This window comes from Coptis chinensis, chromosome 4 (genome assembly GCF_015680905.1).
Source record: "Coptis chinensis isolate HL-2020 chromosome 4, ASM1568090v1, whole genome shotgun sequence".
Classification (NCBI taxonomy): Eukaryota; Viridiplantae; Streptophyta; class Magnoliopsida; order Ranunculales; family Ranunculaceae; genus Coptis; species Coptis chinensis.
In genome coordinates, this window is record NC_141459.1 from 39971119 (window position 1) to 39990799 (window position 19681).

The window sequence follows — 19681 nt, forward strand, 5'->3', positions numbered from 1 at the left end:
CAAAATTTAGTTCTTTTGTCCAGGAGGCTTGAAGACATAGACATTAAGTACTAGTCATGTTATAAGTTTTATCGAGGCACTAACTAGTATCTGTTATTGGGGATTGGGGTTTGTTTCTTCTCATTATTCTGATCACTAGTTTAGGAAAAAAGATTTCAGAAGACATGTCGATGTGTACACTCTAGGGGGCACTGGCTTGTGGTAAGTTCTAGAAGAGGTCTCCTACGAACTTTATCCACCTTTGGAACACTGACTTGTTATTCAGTATTTTCATTGCTTAGCAAGTCGGCCTCTTGTTGATGTGTCTTCAAACATTTTGGTCTCTTTTGATATGAAGGAGGAGGTCCACTGCCTTTGTATTTTTCTTGGACGTTTTGAAGTGGAGGTTGATGTATGGATCATGAATGAAATAGGGTGTCGTACACTCGTACTGTCATAGGTTCTTGGACAGAACTATTTAAAGTCGGAAGACCTGAGATAGATAGATGGATAGTTTGGTTACTAGGAACCACTAGACGTTGCAAACATCGGAGAAATCATAGTAAGGAAAAATTAGTGGGAATTGAATTGCCGTTGAATAAAACAAAAAGCTATTTAATAAGGACACTTATGAAGTTTGGGATTCCGTTTTCTAAAGCATTCACCTATACAGGAAGTCTTGTCTCACCAAAGGTTATTGTTATGGAGGTTTTCGGATTGAGTGCTTTGGCAGGAGAAGCTAAAAGGTGTAGGTGAAGGAGATGATGAAGTCAAACTGGAAATCAGTTGTTTATTGTTTTGAGCAGAATTCTTTTTGTCTTAATTTTTCGTGATTCTTAAGCCCAAACCTACTCCTGTTAACAAGGTTATTAACGTTAGTAATGGTAAAACGTTTAACTAGAAGATGCATGATGGAAAGCTGTAGTTACTAGTGAGGGTTCTGCAAAGTTGGTTAAGTCTTAAGAAACTAATTACTAGTTACTTGTAATGACACTGCTAATAAGCTACAGTAGTGGCCTCAGAAGTTGGCATCATCGAGTCTCGGCCGGCGTCTTAATTACTGGGACCCTTTGTATAGCATATTGAAGCACTCAGATACTATTATATATATATCAAACCTCTCCATCAGTCGATATATACCAATATTTCCCAAAATATCAAATTTTGAAATAACCAATATTTCAGTCCAGATAAGCAATCTCTATACACGTGACGATGTCATATACAATGGTCGGTCAGTGATGAGTTCACTTCATTCAGTTCCGTTTCCTAGATCCCCGCTCCTTTTCCCGCCTACTTAATCTAATCCAATCCAATCCAATCCAATCTCATTCCATATTTCTACTAAAATAATGCAAGGATTCCGAGCTAAGTGTAGAGTAGCTCTACTTATTACTTTAACTCTATGTATTGGTCTCACTGGATTGTACGGTTTATTAAAACCTGTTGCCAATGAATGTGTAATGACATATATGTACCCAACCTATATACCAATTTCAACTCCGCCTCCTAAATATAATCTGTACAAGTACCATGAAGGATGGAGAAAGATTGATTTTAATGAACATATTAAGAAGCTTACTGGTGTCCCTCTTCTTTTTATTCCGGGTAATGGTGGTAGCTACAAACAGGCAAGCCTCCATTTCATATCAATTTACATTTTTTTTTTTTTTTCAAATTTATATCGTATATATTTCTCTAGGTACGTTCCATAGCAGCAGAATCTGATAGGGCATATCAAGGTGGTCCTTTGGAGCGTACATATTATTACGGAGCGGGGGATATACCCAATCAGTACTCACACAGACTGGATTGGTTTGCTGTTGACCTCGAGGAGGAACATTCTGCCATGGACGGTCAGATAGTTGAAGAACATACTGAATACGTTGTGTATGCTATCCATCGGGTATTACTTTGCATTGCTTATTTGTATTGGCAAATGTTACTTTAGCTCATTGTTGTTTGTGAAGTGCTTTCCACTAGTCTCTAGGGAAATCTGCGTAATTATGTTGCTTCTTGTTTAGAAGAGATAATATCACATCCCCCTCCCACACTTTTTTAGAGTATAAAATATTAACTGTGAATAGAATCTAAATTACTCTTAAGAATGTTCAGATTCCTTCAAACTTTTGTATTGATTTTAGGTTTTTTACTTTTCTTTCTGGTTAATGAATCACTTAGTGATAAAAAAAAATGCAAATAAGGAGGAATGTGAGATAATCATATAGAATAAAAAGATCTCGCTAGAACTAACCTCGTCCCTCAGGCATGATGCGTTTTTCATTTAAAGATTCTGAGGTCACTGAATGAGAAACATTTATGTTAGTGACTAGTTTTCTGTAAACCTCCAGGACCCGTTGATTTTTTATTATTTCATTATTATCTTTTTTTGGTTTCAATCCTTAGTTATGGTATCGGGGTCGCCTTCCAAAGATTATTTCATTATTATATTTTTTTTTGTTTCAATCCTTAGTTGTGGTATTGCCTTCTAAAGATTATTCCGTTAGAAAGAGAATAATGGGGGATGGTCTGGATTCCACAGCTTGTGTAGTTCTTGGAACCCGTGTTTAGCCAGATTTATAAAAGGTGAAATGACAAAATCCAAAGGTTTTTTGATATAGTGAGTAATAGGCTTCAGTTATTTGCTATACAAGAATTCTGCAGTCAACAAAAAAGTTTTACCTTCTCTTAAAGTTGTAAATATTGTGAGTACTGTTGAGATAGCCAAACTATGTTTTTTTTTTTTTTTTTTCCAGTTACATTTGTAGCTTGTACTATAGGATGTCTCATCCTAATTCCTTTCAATATATATATTAAATCTATACTCTACCGATCAAAAAAAAAAAAAAAAAAAAAAAAAAGATAGTCAAACTATTTAAAAAAGGGGGCATTCTCATGGAAGTTTGCATGTGATAGACGTAGATGGGCTTAAGTAGGTCAATTCCGAAGAAGCTTTACTCATCTTGGAATAGGAAAGAAGACTTATGAGAAGTGTGACATTCCAAACGTCACTACTTAGGAGAATGGGCACAAATCTTCAACCTGCAAATGGATGTTGCTGAATTGTAACCCTCTCCAATTTAAAATCCTAAAACATCTATCATTTACAACGTAAATAAAGATGGAGGGAAAGAGAGGGTCGCATTCTAAGGCAAGAGGACAGAATCCTGAAGACACTAGGCATCAGACCATTTGGCCAAAATTGGGTGAAGGATTTGAGGACATAATTTTCAGGATGCACAAGTTTTAACTGTTTATTGTTCGTTCCTGCAGTTATACAATTTTGACTAAAGTTGGTTTCAGGTGTAATATACACAAATTCCTGCAAAAAGATTCATCTATATTTTAAAATGGTGGGATATTTTTACTGTAATCAGTTTTGCCAGGGTTGAATTGTGATTTCAAAAATCTACTTTTGGGATTCGAGTGCTATTTTACTGTAGTACGAGAAGTTTTGCATACAACTTGTGTTATAAATTTGTGGTGTTTTTTTAATTTTGAATTGGTTGGAAAGATTAGTTTATGAGAAGGATTAGAGACGTTTGCTCATGGTTTACCTATTGTGTGTAATCAAAATTTGATGTTTGACCTATACATAAATTGTTATCCCATTGAATATGTTCTCTATTTAATTTTAGAAACTTTCTATTCTGTCCTTATGCATGATCCTTACTTATATTAATATCTTGGGTTTCAGAAAAAGAAAAACAAAACTTATATTATTATCATGCTCACAGATTTTGGATCTATACAAAGAGTCACATGATATGCGGTCAAAGGAAGGTGCCGAACCTTTTGGAAGCTTACCGAGAAGCGTAGTCTTGGTTGGTCATTCTATGGGTGGTTTTGTAGCCAGAGCTGCAATTGTCCACCCACATTTAAGGAAGGGAGTGGTTGAAACTGTCCTCACTCTTTCAAGCCCGCACCAGTAATCTCTCACACGTTTGCATCAACTTTACTGTGGTTTTAAGATCTTATACATTATCTTATTGTGAATTATTGGGTGGGATTGAGTTGATTCTTCCAGGTCCCCTCCTGTGGCTTTGCAACCATCTTTGGGTCATTATTATCATCTTGTAAATCAGAAGTGGAGAAAGGGATATGAGGTCGAACTCACTCATATAGGTCGTCAAGTGTCTGAGCCCACATTATCTCATGTTATTGTTGTCTCCATTTCGGGCAACATTCTTGATTATCAGGTATTTTGTTAGCTCTTAACCTTCAGAGCTCTAATGATAATATTTTCCGACATGCAAGCAGTAACATCCAGTCAGTTCCATACTTATAGCATTAAGAATAAGGAAGCATGTTGTGTATGCCTGCCACTGGTATTTGTCAAAAATGAGTTGTTTCTTTTGTCACTAGGTATCAGAGAGTCTGATTATAAAGCATAATCTGGGAGAGGGAGTTTAATGGGCTAAGATTTGGACAAGTTCTACTTATTATTAAAAAGAAGAAGAATTGTTGCTTCAAATTCTTCAACAGAAATCTGACAAATAATGCATGTGTTCACATGGACTTGAAATATTTTTTGATAAAAAGTATCTCACTTATCAGATTGAATGTCTTCCATATTTTTAACGTGTTATATATTCTTTACCAATCCAAAAAAAAAGAGAAAAAAAACAAGAAAAGAAAGAAAAAAGAAAAAAAAAAAAAAGAATCTTTACCTTTCCATTCTGGGCCATCTAATTATGATTGAATGGAGCATTTTAATTACTAAATTTGTTACTTCGTTTCTTTTTTTTGTGTGTAAATGTGCATTTGTGATCATTTCTGTGACCATTTCTCCCAAATATCTTCCTAGCCGTCACTCACCTGATGCACTCGGAGTGCTTTGTTTAACTGTTTAATGCTCATCACTACTTTGTATTGTCATCCACTTAAAAATTGTCGTATTCATGAATTCACCGTTTCTGTCTTGGTTACAGCCACAAAAGTTCTCTTCTGAACTTTGGATATATATCATCCTTCTTTGGCTCATTTTAGTTGTTGTTCCATCTATGACTCTGGAGTCCTTTCCAAAACTAATCCTGATAATTGTTGGGCATTCAATGATTTATACCTTATCGTGGGTACTGTTCTCATGCATAGGTACAACTATACAAGCCTATGTTCCATTTCAAGTTGTTCCATTTTTCTTAAAGTGAAAATCTTGACATGATGCATGAGCCCATTAGGCATTTTCTATATGTAGCTTATGTTAAAGTTTAGTCGAAGGTTTTTATTTTTCTTTTGCTGTTGCAAACTTCCTATTATATATATATGGAGAGGGATAGAGTCACTCTCATTATAACCACTCCCGAGCCACTCCCAAAACGTACAAGGCCATATCTCATTCTACCCGTTGAATTAAGGGATGATATTTTGTAGATATGATCTCCCCACCATGAATAACGTGCTTACCAAATTTCGGCTAATTCAAATATGTCTAACCTAATCAAATGTTATTATGAAATCGGAAAATTCTGGACCGTTAGATAAATGTTCAAATTGAACACTAGTTTTCGCAAGATTAGACATATCCAAATAGGATAAAATTTTGTGGGTATGCTATCCATTGTGAGAAGATCATATCCACAAAAAATCGGGTCTTAATTCAATTTGTAAGTCGATGGAGTGGCTCTATCCCTCCCCATATATATTATTTCTGTTATTTGATGCTGCTATATGAATCACATTTTCAATAGTAAGTGTCAACTCTTGGGAATTCGTGCTCCTAGGTTCGGTCAAAGTTGGAAACTCTTGATGGAATTGTGCCATCCTCCCATCGATTCATGATAGGCACCACTGGCATGAGGAATGCATGGTTGTCAACAGAACACCAGACTATATTATGGTGTAATCAAGTAGTTGTACAAGTAAGCTTTCTTATTAAAGCTATTGTTCTATTATTATCTATCCTGTAGCCACTTGTGAATTACTCTGTTCTTCTATGCAGATTTCACACACTCTTTTGAGCTTAATAGACCCAAAAATTGGTCAACCGTTTCCCAGCACACAAAAAAGGCTTACTGTATTCACTAAAATGCTTCGCAGTGAAATGCCACCAAGCTTTAATTGGATGAGGGAGGTGAAATCATCAATCGGTTCCATCCAAATTCCACTTGAGGATGGAAAAAGTGCTACTGGTACTGTCTGTAGTCACCTGTTGCCATCCTTCTCTTGTCATTTTCACCACTTCCTGCTTTTCTTTGAGAAACCATTGTCTTTTAAATTAAAGTTAATATTAAAGTTGAATTATACTTTAGATGTTAAATAAGAGAAGAAGAGAGAAAAGAATATACGACCTTAATTAGTTTCAGACTTTCAGTCTTCTCTCAAACATCTATGTATAAATTGGATTATATAATAAAAAACACTCTAAAAAATTATGTGTCCTCGGGAAATGTCCCATATTTCTCCGACAGATAATATTTTTAGATGTTCACATGTGGGGAGACAACGGCAAATCTCAGTAATAAAAGGTTTTTCATGTCGCAACTGAGGTGCTGAGACAAAGGATCCACCTGTTAGGATATGGTGCATTACATCTGGGTTTGGACAGGGAATGGCCATGTGGCGAGCTCATGGAGTCATCTAATGTAGTAAGCATCTAGATAACATAGGCTAGAAACGGCAGTGATGATTACAGGGAAAGATGAGGGATTTAACATCTCAGGCCGCTTTTTGCTAGACTTTAATTGTGGAAAAAAGAATAAAGCTCTTCCGGGGGGTGGGGAACGATAATTACACTTTCAATCACTCAACAGGCATAGCACATTCTGATCGGTTGAAAGTATTATTGCATTTATATTCTTGAGTCATTTTTTCCAATAATGACCAGGATACTGGCTGTAGTATTCATGAAAAGCAGGTGACATACTGACATCCATGAGATACTTGTCTTTTTGTTACTTCTTTATACTGTATGTATTGTTGAGATTATTCCACCCCAATTTCTAGGTGTGTCCCATCTATGTTCTGTCCCCGAGCCTCCTCTCATATTCATAGATTTGCCCCTCTACATCAGTTCAAGCTTATGGAGAAATTGGCAACTTGACATGTAGTCCCTGGGTTGGTGATTTGATTTTCCTTTCGTTTAGGTGTTGGAGTTTCATAGTTGCGACTTGCGAGTTAAAACTCGTTTGTTAGATTTCAAAGGCACTTATATTCTTAAAAACTAGCTTCTCTTGAATGACTGGCATTCCAAACTATGCATCCAGTAACACTGCTCATATGGATAATAGTTACTTTTGGTTAGTGATGGTACCAGTGGCATATGGATAATTCCGAGTTCAACCTCAAAAATTTATTTTATCTAGGTTTTCTTTCGTGGGGAAGTGTGCGCTGTATGTAATTCTATAGAAGATATAACTTTCAATCGTTATCTAATTCAAATGAATATTTTATTTCTTACCTTTTCGTTTTTCTTTTAATTGTATGGCTGGCGTAATAATTACTTTAATGAATTGAAAATGTTCATATAAATAAGGCGTATTGTCATGTTTGCAGGAACTTACACACATAATTTTTCCCCATGCCCACAATCTGTTCATTGGAATGACGATGGTCTTGAGAGGGATCTCTATATACAGGGACCCACTGTCACTGTTCTAGCAATGGACGGGAGACGGCGCTGGTTAGACATCCTAAAACTGGTTAGCTCGACTAATACCTTTTTTAGTTTCTTAGGATTTTCTTTTGGTTCATTTTTCTTTCTACGTTGATTTTATTGTTAATCTTAGATGCATTTGGTATTAGGAATTGCGTGTTCATGCCCATGCTTCATATATTTTCCATTCATCCAAAGTTCAAATTACATGTTGACGCAAATATTATTTGAATCTTACTCATTAACTGAATGTCTGGTCCTATAGGCTCTAAATTGTTTCTGTTCCATTGTGTTCTTTCTCAACTATTATGTTGTTCACAATATGAATTCTGTGCCTAGGGATCGGATGGAAAAAACTACTTTGCATTTGTTACAAACCTTGCTCCATGTTCTGGGGTCAGGCTTCACCTTTGGCCTGAAAAGAGCAAAATGGCCTCAGACACAAGTCCAAGTAAAGGAGTAGTGGAGGTGACATCAAAGATGGTTGAGATTCCTGCAGGACCAGCTCCAATACAGGTATTGAACTTTGGAATCTTCAAGTATATTCTTACTATCTTGCAAGGAACAGATGCTCTTTGGATATAAGTATTTGTGCCAACAATTTCTGCAATTGTTTCTTCACTTGAGGAGTCTTCTTTTACTGTTTCATTGGTATAGTAGTGATGAAAGAAAGTGCTACCATTCCTAGAAACAATAGCTGGTTCCATTAAAATCTGTAGTTCTCTAAGCCCGATAATTATATGAAAATTGTATCGGGATGTTATGCCGATTTATGTATTTGTGCTGTTTATTTATCAGATTGAGCCAGGGAGCCAAACAGAACAACCACCACCTTCTGCAGTACTTCAGTTAGGCCCTGAGGATATGCGCGGTTTCCGTTTTTTAACTATCTCAGTTGCACCTCGTCCGGTATTTTTCTCTTCATCCATTGGACAAGGAGTACTGATATTAGTTGTCATAATTTTGCATGATACTCAAAAGCCTAGTTGGTTGGAACTTCTTTCTGAGCCTGGGCAGGAGTCAAGGACATAATATTGTGGCATTACTTTGTACTCATTTTATGAACCTTACATCTCCCTCTTTTGTTATAAAAGTGTAACTCAACTTTTTGATGCCCAGACTGTGTCAGGTAGGCCTCCACCAGCAGCTTCCATGGCAGTTGGACAATTTTTTAATCCGGATGATGGGAAAAGAAAGTTTTCCCCTGCATCGCTGCTACTTTCTTTCTATTCTGAGAAGGTTATTATTTTACTAACTTGCCAGTCTGTTCATTAATTCTTGAAATTTAATGTCTAGACAGGTCTCTGTTTCTGTCTGGCGGTCTGGCCTGCCCTTTTTGAGATGTAGGAATTCATTCAGTGAAGAAAAAGAATGGCAGCAATCTGTCTCTGTTCACATTTATTACTTTTTTTTTAAGATATTAGCTGTTGCAAATTTGACCAATATGCGATCTTTAATGGTGCAGGAAATATCTCTAAAGGAGGATCACCCTCTTGTTTTCAACCTATCATTTTCTATAAGCTTAGGTCTTTTGCCGGTTGCGATGTCTCTAAAAACAACAGGATGCGGAATAAAAAGTTCCGAACTTCCAGTTGAAGAAGCTGGAGATGTCGAACATAGCAGTAAGGATTTTTAGCAAGTTTAGTTAGTCTTTCTTATTCTCATGATAATTAGTTTAGATGTAGATCATTACATTGGTTTTGGTTCTCTATGCACTAAAATAAAAATATAAAGTCAAAATTCGATGCTCTTACTATTTATATCATTGTAATTTGTTCAAAAGGATAAGTTACTTTGACACAGATAGGTGTGTCCGTATTGGACACGGATGCAGAGTGTTTGACATGGCAAAATATAAAAATTTGAGGTAAATCACATACAATATGTGTCTTATATGTGTCCGACACGGACACGTGGATATGTATCCGACACGGGTTTCTTTCAAAATATGGCGTGTCCATGTAACATTACGTGTTTGAACTTTGAACTGATTGTATGCTCTTGTGTTTGTGTTAATCATTGCTGTGCATCATCCCGATTGATCATCTGATGTTGGGATCGTACGCGAAATTCTAAGTTCTACAGAAGCATACGGTCATTTCGAACTATAAATAGCTGCATTGGTTGCTTATCTAGAAAACTAAATATACCATGTCTGCTTGCTGTGGTTCGATATTTGATAAGCCTAGGCTTGGTGTTATTGGTCGCTGATTTTGATCTCTCTATAACCATAGAAATATCCCTGCCACAAGTCCACAACTGCTCTATGGAACTCACTTACTGTTATTTTATTTTTCAAAGTAGTACATCTTGGCACGGTCCGCACAATTCCTGCCCTTTAAAGGTCCTATTTCACAGTAAAACTAGTGGCATATTCGTTGAAACAATATGAAGGAATTCAAACATCATAATATTTTGAACACGTGATTTTCTGTTGTTTTTGCGTTATGTTGTGTGAGCTTGTAAGACGTATCTTCCTTTGGTAAAAGATATGGGAGGACTTGCGTGCTACTACTTTTGGAGGCTTTTGTGTTTAGATGGGGATATTTTATGGGACTTGCTTCGCGAGTTTTAGTGTACTTGTTTCTGCTTTATGTTGCTTTTATTTTTCTCTGATCAGATATCTCATCGTATTACTTTGCATTCCTTTCTGTTATATATGATATATCTCATCGCATAACTTTATTTTATGTTTTTGCTGTTGTTGTTGTTGTTTTTGTGTGAGTGCGAGTGTGAGTCTGTGTGTGTGAATTTTTGAAGCGACTATGGGAAGGTTGAATTTAGTAGATGGTCGGTTAGCAACTTAGCTCGAGTACCGCATGGTTGGTAGCAAGTTGATGCTTGGCCCCTGACAAGTGGGATCAAAGTGTGGTTAAAAGCCTTATTATCGGTGGAAGGTGTTGGCATTGCATTCTTAACAGTGAACTATGTCAGTGTAAATGGATAGTGCACAAGTAACCATATTGATTCAAAAGGTGTTAGTAGGAAGCACAACAAGTGCAGTAAAAGGAAAAGGAACAAGTTTGTGGATTCGAGGGTGATACTTCGGAGTGACAGTTTTAGGCTATCAAGGCATGCTCAGTGACACAGCATTTACTCTTGCAGATGGACAAGAGGAGGTTGAATATTTGATAGCGAGAATAACAAGAAATGGGGACTCCATCAAGTATCTAGTGGTTGAAACTAAGTTAACTTTGTGCTGACAATTTGTGCCCTTGGGATGAAGCTGCATGCACTTGTTGACATCATGAAGAAAGAGATTCTAAGGACAACGCATGGAATGTTGGAAGAGATCAAAGACACTAAAATGGTGGTCTGAGTCTCTTGAAAAAAGGCACTGCTAAAGAAGATACTATGATGATTTGTGATCGTACCAAGATGAAGGTATGGCATATGGAAGCACATGAGATGTCTGGGAGATAGAATACCTCCAATGGCAAGTTTAGGCAATTTCAAGGTAGTAAGTTCAGATAATGGTGAAGATCAACTACAAGTAATGATATACTTGGATAGTGCTACGGTGGTATCATTGAAGTACTAAACTACTAATATTGGACAATCTCTATGATAAGTACATGTCTAGACTCACTTTAAGTGGAGAGAAATCTAAATAATCTCAAAATTTGGGGACTGTTTTCTTGATTACTCAAGTACCTAATGACCCATCAAAGTAAATGTAGGAACAGTTCTAATCATGGGTAAAAACTAGAAAGGTATTTTTGAAAACTTGTTTAATTTTGATATTGATGCAGCATGGTTTTAATTAGGGTTAGTTGGTATAGATTAGTTTCTTAATTAGTTTTACACTGAAATGGGTTTAAAAACCTTTAGTCTCGTTCCAATAGTAATGTAAGTTTGTGGAAAATTGAAATACGCATTATGAGATGAGACAACTTAAGTTGTTTGACCATTTTTTTAGGGCGTTTCGATCATTTCACGTGTAGTTATGCAATTTTAAAGCAAAGGCTGACACGTGGTTATTTATGCAAGTTTTAAATATGCACTGCTAGGTGGCAGCGTCATGTATGTGAACTGCTGTAACTGAAAATTGAGTTTGATCAGCAGTTGCTATTGCATCAAAGTGGTATCGGAGACAGTTTTCAAGGCGTCTACCCCGTTGAATTTCTTGGCTGATTTGTTATTATATATTAAAAAGAGAGAAACTCTGAAATTTCAAATTTTTCGTTACTGATTCTGCCTTTCTTATCGCCTTCTCCGTCAATCAATCTAGCACCGCTCCCTTTCTTGCCACTGCTGCAAGTCCTCCATTAGGATGAAAGGTGAAGAATTTTTGAGTTACACTACCTGCAGTGCAGCTAGGTTACTCTAGGGTTTGTGTGTCAGAGCCTTAATCAATTCCCTTCAACTAAAAGGCATGTAACTTTGGTCTCTTGGTCAAAGTTTAGCTTTATTTGGAGACCCATTTGGCAAGCATTGCCAAAACTTGCAGCTTCTTGATTTATACACTTTTTTGGTTTTTCTTCTTGATCCCATGACACTTGTGTTGACAGCCAACCATGCTATGACTCGATCCCTGGATCTTGATTTATACCACTAGTAAACATTAAACATTCTTTTTAGGGAGAAAGCGGGGAACTTTACAAAGCAATCACAAGGAGTACTCCTAACCTATTCACTAAAACATCCTGGCACTTTGTGGTTTTACCTCCAAATGACATAATGTGACTGTGAAACTGCAAGCCAATGAATACACACACGTTGCGAAACTGCAAGCCCATGAATACATACACGTTTGGAAAGATGTGTGATTGGGTTTTTTCTGCTGGCTGCCAAAAAAGTAGGTTTTTGACATAAATGGAAATCAGTAATTTGAGATTGCAAATTAAGCATTTAAAGTGTATTCTACATTATTTTGACCAGGCAAATTAGGTGACAATCTTCAAGGTAAATAGGTGACAATCTTCAAGGTTATGTGATAAATTGAGTTGTTGGTCTTTCATAGTATTGCAAAGTTGTGTCGTGTTTCTGATAGATTCCTTTGAACTTTTTTGTTTTGTTTTCAAGTAACTATCTTCAATTGGTGACCGGTCTTTCTTAATATTGCAGGGCTGTGCAGATTGCGTTGTTTTCCTCCAGTAGCTATTGCTTGGGATTCTACTTCAGGTCTGCATGTAATTCCTAATCTCTATTCTGAGACTATTTCAGTGGATTCATCACCAGCTTTTTGGGATTCAACTCAAGAGTCTGACATGACTACAGTTTTGTTACTGGTAAGAAGTGAAGTCCTTTTTTTCCCCCAGATCTGTAGGAGTCACTTTTATTTTATTATTGCTTTTCATCCTTATGCAGTCAGATCCACATTGCTCATTTACGATTGGTGCTGGCGTTTCTGTCACTACTGCTGCTGGCAGATTTTTGCTTTTATACTGTTCAGAGGTAATTTTAAAATCTTGATTCAGTATTACTTGATACATGTATTGACACTAGTTAATCCCATCCCCTACTTGTACATTTCTGGCTGCACCAAACTTGTGAATATTATACGCCATTTTTCATATGTGAATCTAATGTGGTATCAAATGATTTGAAAATTTTCCTTATCTGTGAAATATGTTTGAAAAATTGGCCACATTGAGGCATAGTACACGAGAAGCAATCCCCCTTTCTAGCTTGCAACCCACAAATTAAGATTCCCAACTCCATCAAAGTTGCACACATGGGGTGCTTGACGATACACATTGGCCATAATCTCACATAAGGCATTGTTACATATTTTCGTGGAGATAATAAATTCTTATACGTCCAAATGTGAATGTATACATAAAAAGAGTGCATGTGCTCAGATATTCGCGTACTAGTAATTACTACTGCTTTTCATGGTGATAGAATGCTAGTTATTTCGATCATGTGCATGTTTACAGTTCATGTACTCGTACTGGAAGTTAGTACTCTCAGTTTTTGTTAAGTTGCTTTGTTTCATTTGTTGATATGTGCAGATAGTTGGTTTCTCCATAGCCGTTATCTTTTTCGCTCTGATGCGACAAGCACGGGCATGGGAACTTGATCTGCCTCTGCCATCTCTTTTGGCTGCTGTGGAGTTAAATCTGAGAATGCCACTGGCTTTCTTGCTCCTAGCTATAGTACCCATTGTCGTTTCATTGGTATCCTCCCTGCTAATATCAGAATCATTTCCTCCACTAAGCAGCTTCTTTATTGTCTCCATAATTTGCTATGCATTTGCAAATGGGTCTTTGATCATTCTGATCTTGACCTCCCAATTGATCATCTACTTCACTGCAAATGTGCACGCTTTTATCAAAATACGGTTAGTGTTTCTCTTTAGTTATATAAGCTGAGTGACTGAAGAATTTTCTGTTGTCAAAAGCCAAATAATTATAGTAGAACTTCTTAAATACATTGAATAAGCAAAGTTATTTCTTACATAGGGGCCGCCGGGCCGACTCTCATAATATAAGGAGAGTAGACATACTCAGGGGCGGCGTTGAGCATGTGCGTGGTGTGTGACCGCACAGGGCCCCAAACTCACCTATTAAGTGTTGACACGTTCGTGAAAAAATCCAAAACTAATCTAACAAATCTAATTAATCTGAAAATTTCACATGGATTATTCTCTTAATTCTTATATTCTCTCCATTAAAATTGGAATTAAATATTTACCTTCTAACCGATTAAGTTATGTTTCCAAAATAAAACTTTAATTCTCCAATCAATTAATGTAGACAACGGCTACAACATGGCAACTAAAAAAAAAATCCGTCTCCTCTATTTTTTTTTTTTCTTTCCAACAATTTCATACAACGGGTTTTGGCATTGGTTGCGGTTTTAGAATCAGATGGAGTTTTGGAGGTGTGTCCTTGAGTTTCTTGGGTCTTGGCGTAGGACTTGCCTTTGGTTGGGGTTTTGGTACTCCCTTTGGCAGTCAATATCAAGCATCCAAGATTATATTTGAGGGCATTGATTTATATAATGACCAAAGAGATGAGAAAATGCTGTCAGATTTATCAAAGAAAAGAGAGGGCGTTTGAGCTTGAGGATAGCTACTGCTTTTGAATTTTCCATTCTTTATCTGACTTCTTTCCAATTTTTTTTTTCGACAAACAATAGTCTTTCTTATTTTGCAGCAACACTTAAACAAAAAGTATGTCTCGGTTTTTGATTTCTTTTGTATTACATTAACAATTTTTTTTTTTTTTTCGGCTTGTGTGGTTACTTTGACAATTTTTTTTTTTGTTTTTTTTGCTTTTGTGGTTGAGGCCCTCTTTCGACATTACGTATAGTGCCGCCCCTGGACATACTACTAGTGCTACCTACAACACATATTCTAATATGCTACTTCTCCAACACATATTCTAATATGCTACTTCTCCAACACTCCCCCTCAAGCTGAAATATACAGATTGAAACTACAATGAGTAAAACAACAAAATACAAACATCATCTCCCCTCCCCTTATGCCTGATCACAAATACTAAGATAATATTAAATCCAAACTCCAGCCGCAAGCATCATCCTCAAACAAGCACCTGCAACAACATCAACAAACAAAATGAAAGGCTCTGGACTTGAAGGTGTTGGTAGCTCCAAAAGGCTCCAGGCACATACGCCACGACAGCTCCAAGAACAAATGCTCCTCATCTAGAGGTAGCTTGAGAATTGGGTGCAACGAACAATGGAAGAGCTTGATCAACAAGAACACACACTGAGTTGGGTACAAGAATCAATAATTAACACCAATCATAGCGTCAGGGGTAATGTATCCGAGCAAAATCATGAACACCTTGGGGAGATGCAACACCAAAACAGCTAGGCAGCAGCAGCAAAACTTCCTACACTCCTCATCGTAATATAATGATTCTCTAAACATTATAGGTTTTCTGATGATCTAATCTAGATGTTAATGTGAACTATCAATGGGGTAATCTTCAACAAAGAAATCTGCTCAAGGATTTAATTAAACGAGTGAATTTGAACCAGGGTATTTACCGAAACCATAGACTTTGCTTGCACAAGCCAATCTAGCAAAACCTCGGCAAACACTTTGAAGCTTACAGCTTACTACAAGCTCTTTACTTATAAGATAGTTTTCTTGATAACCACAGCTTAGTAAATGGCAAAAATGGAAATCAACCAAGTTCTATTGGGATGTTGGATCTTCGTCTGAAGTCCTTAATTATCTAAAATCAATATTACAGATAGAAAATTTCGAATATCTCATTCTTTTTATCAACTGAAAAATGTCTGGTATTTTGCAGGTGGCAAGTTTGGGAAGAAAATATCCAATCTACTTTTTTCAGTCAGTTTCTCAATCTTTTCTCCAATTTCTTTTCACTTAAGGTAATTCTCATCCAACATACATAAAGTTGCACATATTGTACATATTAAGTTGAAAATTTGGGGTTCACCATCTAACAGCAAACAAGAGAAGTTTGGGTTGTTTAGTCAACTGATGCCAATCATTCGTTCTTGAAGCTGTGATCCGTATGTGAAACAGGTACTGAGGATAATTAGAGGAAATCTGACTGTTGCTATAGCATTGGTTTCAGTTATCTTGGTCTGCTTTGTTCATCCGGCACTGGGTCTGCTAATTCTGCTCCTGTCTCATGCGTTACACTCTCACACTGCTCTCTGCAGGTTGTTTTCTTATTTAATTTGTACGTAATAATTTTCAAGTTTCGATTTTCTTTTAACACCTTGCTTCATCTGATTGATCAATGTGATGGTTGTCCAAGCACTAGTTATATATGTTTCCTTTTAGCTAAATGTGACTCCTGGATGCATCATCCACTTACTATCACATCAATGAGCTACTTATATTTGATGTTATGTTCCTCTCATATAATTGACTGAATAATTTAACCATTCAGTCAAATAAAAACTCAGGTTGAAAACATTTATTTTTGGAAACAATGAATATCTTCTAAGTGCCAACTGGTTGGACCATTCCTAATCTTGGGAGTATTTGTCACCGGCAGTTCCTCTTACTATATGTTCTATCAAGGACTTTTCACAATGCAATTTTATTTTCACTGTTATTCTTGGGTGTGTGTGTATATATATATATATATATCGGGCTATACAGAAATGACATACGGAATTGACATACGCAATCCAAAAGTGGACTTGCACATTGTTCTAAGGGCTGATTTTTGGTAGATATTACCTCCCTACTATGGTTAGTATCTCCACAAAAAATCGGCTCCATCGGATATGTCTAGTCTTGTCAAATGAGTGTTAAAATTTTAGACCGTCAGATAAATTTCGAACTTGAACTCAATTTTTGGTAGGGTTAGACATGTTCAAAGGAGCTGATTTTTTTCAGAGATGATAGCATCCCTAGAAAATCAGCTCTTAGGTAGGTAGGATTGCGTATGTCATTTATGTATGTCGACATAGCCAGCCCGAGATATATATATATTTCTATCACTGAAGACAAAACTAGAACTCTAGTAAACTTATTCTGATCAAAGTTTGTCTGTTCTGAGGATCACTATATCCGTCTACCTTTTCTTAGATGTCTAACTGATGCCATTAACTTCCATTGCATAACTCTGAATTTGTTAAATGTACCAAGTTATAAAAATTTTGTTAAAAGTAATCCTGTTGGATGTTGAGCCTAAGAGTTGCTTCTGGTTATTCTGTAACAGTTTCTTGGCGGCTTCGTTTCGCAGTCATGCACGAAAAAGGGAGTTTGATTCCAAAACTAAGGTTGATCTTGGGAAGTCGAATTTCAAACCTAACAGTGGTTTTGATCCACTTCTTCCTCTAGAGGAGAAGTCTCCCAATAGCCCAAACTCGACAAGAAGCTACGGTGACACCCAAATCGAAACCTTCAATCACAGGCATGGTCTGCTTATGTTGCACCTTCTTGCAGTTCTCATGTTTGTTCCATCTTTTGTGGCTTGGTTTCAGGTAGGTTTTCATTATACCTAGCCATCTTAAATTGTTGTGTTACTCTTGGAAAATTGAATGGAAAAGAGGTTACCTTTAAGTTTGGACAAAGTCAAAAGACCATTTTTAGTTTGGGCGAAGGACTACTACATCCAAAGTAAATTTGGGAAATGGAATTAGAGCACCATTAGTATCTTTATGACAGAACTCTTTTAAAGGACATTGCACCTTTCCAAGAGATGTCGAAGTATGTAACCTTTGTAAATGGAAATCGTGTGTTCGCTTCATCACGGTGGACAAGGTACCTAGTTATTACACCGTAGTTATGTTATCTTGCCGTCACTGCAAACCGTCACCCACCAATGTGAATGACATTTTCTAACAACCTAAAGGCAAATTCTTCCCCTGGTGCTGATGATTCTCTAACATTTCTCGCCTAGGATACAACAGTCTTCAACGTAAATTGACCAACGTTAAAATGTTCAAGTTTCGGTGAACCTGAACTATGTATGCACTCTTACATAGAAAATATCTCCATATATATGAAGTTAATTTACTGACCCCACACAACTAAGCTTAAGCATTTTGAACACTTCGGATGTACAGTGGAGGTGGTCTGTATGGACCTTGCCTTGATCATTCCTCCACCATGTCCAAAGGGAAAAGGTCATGTGTGTTAAGCATGCCAATTGATGTACATATGTTAGGTTGTGGAGGGAAACTGAGAACAATGCTACCTATCGTATGCTTTTTAGCTCCTTTTATTTTTATTTTAAATACGGAGTCTAGTAAAAGTTCAGACTTGTTTTTCCGGTGATACAAATGTCCAATCAGAGGATTTCAGACACTTGATTATTTAATCAAATTTGTTTGAGAGAGTAGGGATAAATTTTCCAAATGAAGTGATTTTGACTTGATCTGATTTAGATGTTGCAAGCCTGTATAATACCTGGATTTTGTTTTTGTAGAGAATCGGAGTGGGTCAGAGTTTTCCATGGTTCTTGGACTCGGCTCTTTGCGTAGGTGTCATTCTCCATGGTCTTTGTGGTTCAAAACCCGAATATAATTTTATATCGTTCCCCTTTCTACACATTCAAGGCCAGCAAGTTGGACTGAGCATTGTCTACATGTTTGCTGGGTTCTCTTGTTATTTATCTGGCTTAGCATTGGCTCCTTATAGAGCATTTTATGCCATGGCTGCCGTTGGGGTAATTTCTGCTGTGCTGAGGATTCTTGAAAAGAGTTATAGGGATAAAGGAGAGGCTTATTTTAGTGGTGGGAGAAAGCATTTCCACAGACATTAAGGGCGTATTTTCTTCTAAAAGGTCCAGAGATTGGATTTTGGCGCAGGAAATTCCTTTTTCAGGTTTTTTGGTGATACAGTGATTTTGGGTGGAAATGTGGACATCACCCCCGCAGGTGGGTTACAACTCAAACTTGTTCCCACGTACAAAAATTTTGACTCAGTTGTATCATATTACTTGTAAGATTAGTGAGTCCAGTTATGTTGGTTCTCTCTGCTCTATTCATATCCAAGCAGAGAAGTAATCTCAATTTTCAGGTTTGAGTCTGGGTAGTGATTGTATATGTAAAAAGGCTTTAAGCCTACTGTTTGAACTTGAAATTTCTTATTTGCTGGAATAATATTTTCCCCACTTGCATCTTTCAAAATGTGAAAAATTTTAAAAAGCAAAATGGTGCTCAAATGCTCACTGGATGATGCATTCAAACAGATCTAAATGGCTAAATTAAAACGAAGAGCTACATAAGAACGTCATGAAACAGTAGCACACATATTACCCCCGTGCATATGATGGATTGCAAGTGGTAGTTTTCATTTGTTTAGGGGGATGTAACTTAAATTTGACGAACTCGTTCATTTTCTTAGCTCCGAAGATGCCCAGTTGGCACGAATGATCTCTTTTTCATCGACCGAGATAATTAACTACGAGCACCAAAAGTTACAGAAGCAGCATGGAACATCGTCACTATTGAGCAGAAAGTTTCTTATGGATAAAAGATGTGAACAACTTTATATCATTCACTCGAGAACACACCCAAGATGATAATAATTTTTTATGGGGAAATAGTCACTTAGAAAGTTAGAAGGCCTTCTTTGAGTAGAAAGCAAGTAAACAAAAAAGATCCCTTTTTGTTGTTCTTCAGCCCAAGCAAGAATATATACCAAATACCAAACCAACATAAATGAAAATAAAATGCAGTCCTCGAAAAGCTCCC

The 19681-nt window shown here is 36.8% G+C and overlaps 1 protein-coding gene across 2 annotated transcripts; it reads left to right on the top strand.

The window, feature by feature from the left end:
- The first annotated feature begins 1185 nt into the window (after positions 1 to 1185).
- LOC147503483 (phosphatidylinositol deacylase) lies at positions 1186 to 19106 on the top strand. 2 transcript variants are annotated; one of them, XR_015192739.1, is made up of 18 exons: positions 1186 to 1610; positions 1682 to 1885; positions 3717 to 3907; positions 4007 to 4178; positions 5703 to 5840; positions 5921 to 6110; positions 7474 to 7619; positions 7913 to 8089; positions 8372 to 8482; positions 8693 to 8812; positions 9039 to 9195; positions 12641 to 12804; positions 12884 to 12970; positions 13531 to 13859; positions 15808 to 15889; positions 16047 to 16206; positions 17200 to 17464; positions 18412 to 19106. XR_015192739.1 is itself a non-coding variant. In XM_086556808.1 (18 exons), the coding sequence occupies exons 1-18, from the start codon at positions 1332 to 1334 to the stop codon at positions 18745 to 18747; spliced, it is 3288 nt and encodes a 1095-aa protein (XP_086412934.1). In that variant the 5' UTR covers positions 1186 to 1331; the 3' UTR covers positions 18748 to 19106. The 2 variants fall into 2 exon arrangements, 1 of the variants encoding a protein (XP_086412934.1); XM_086556808.1 differs by having other exon boundaries at positions 16047 to 16186.
- Positions 19107 to 19681: the final 575 nt, after the last annotated feature.

Coding starts and splice junctions, on each gene's coding strand:
- LOC147503483 (XM_086556808.1), top strand. CDS start 1,332: ATGCAAGGATTCCGAGCTAAGTGTAGAGTAGCTCTACTTATTACTTTA. Junction 4,179..5,702: donor GCAACATTCTTGATTATCAG/GTATTTTGTTAG, acceptor TCGTGCTCCTAG/GTTCGGTCAAAGTTGGAAAC. Junction 7,620..7,912: donor GGTTAGACATCCTAAAACTG/GTTAGCTCGACT, acceptor TTCTGTGCCTAG/GGATCGGATGGAAAAAACTA.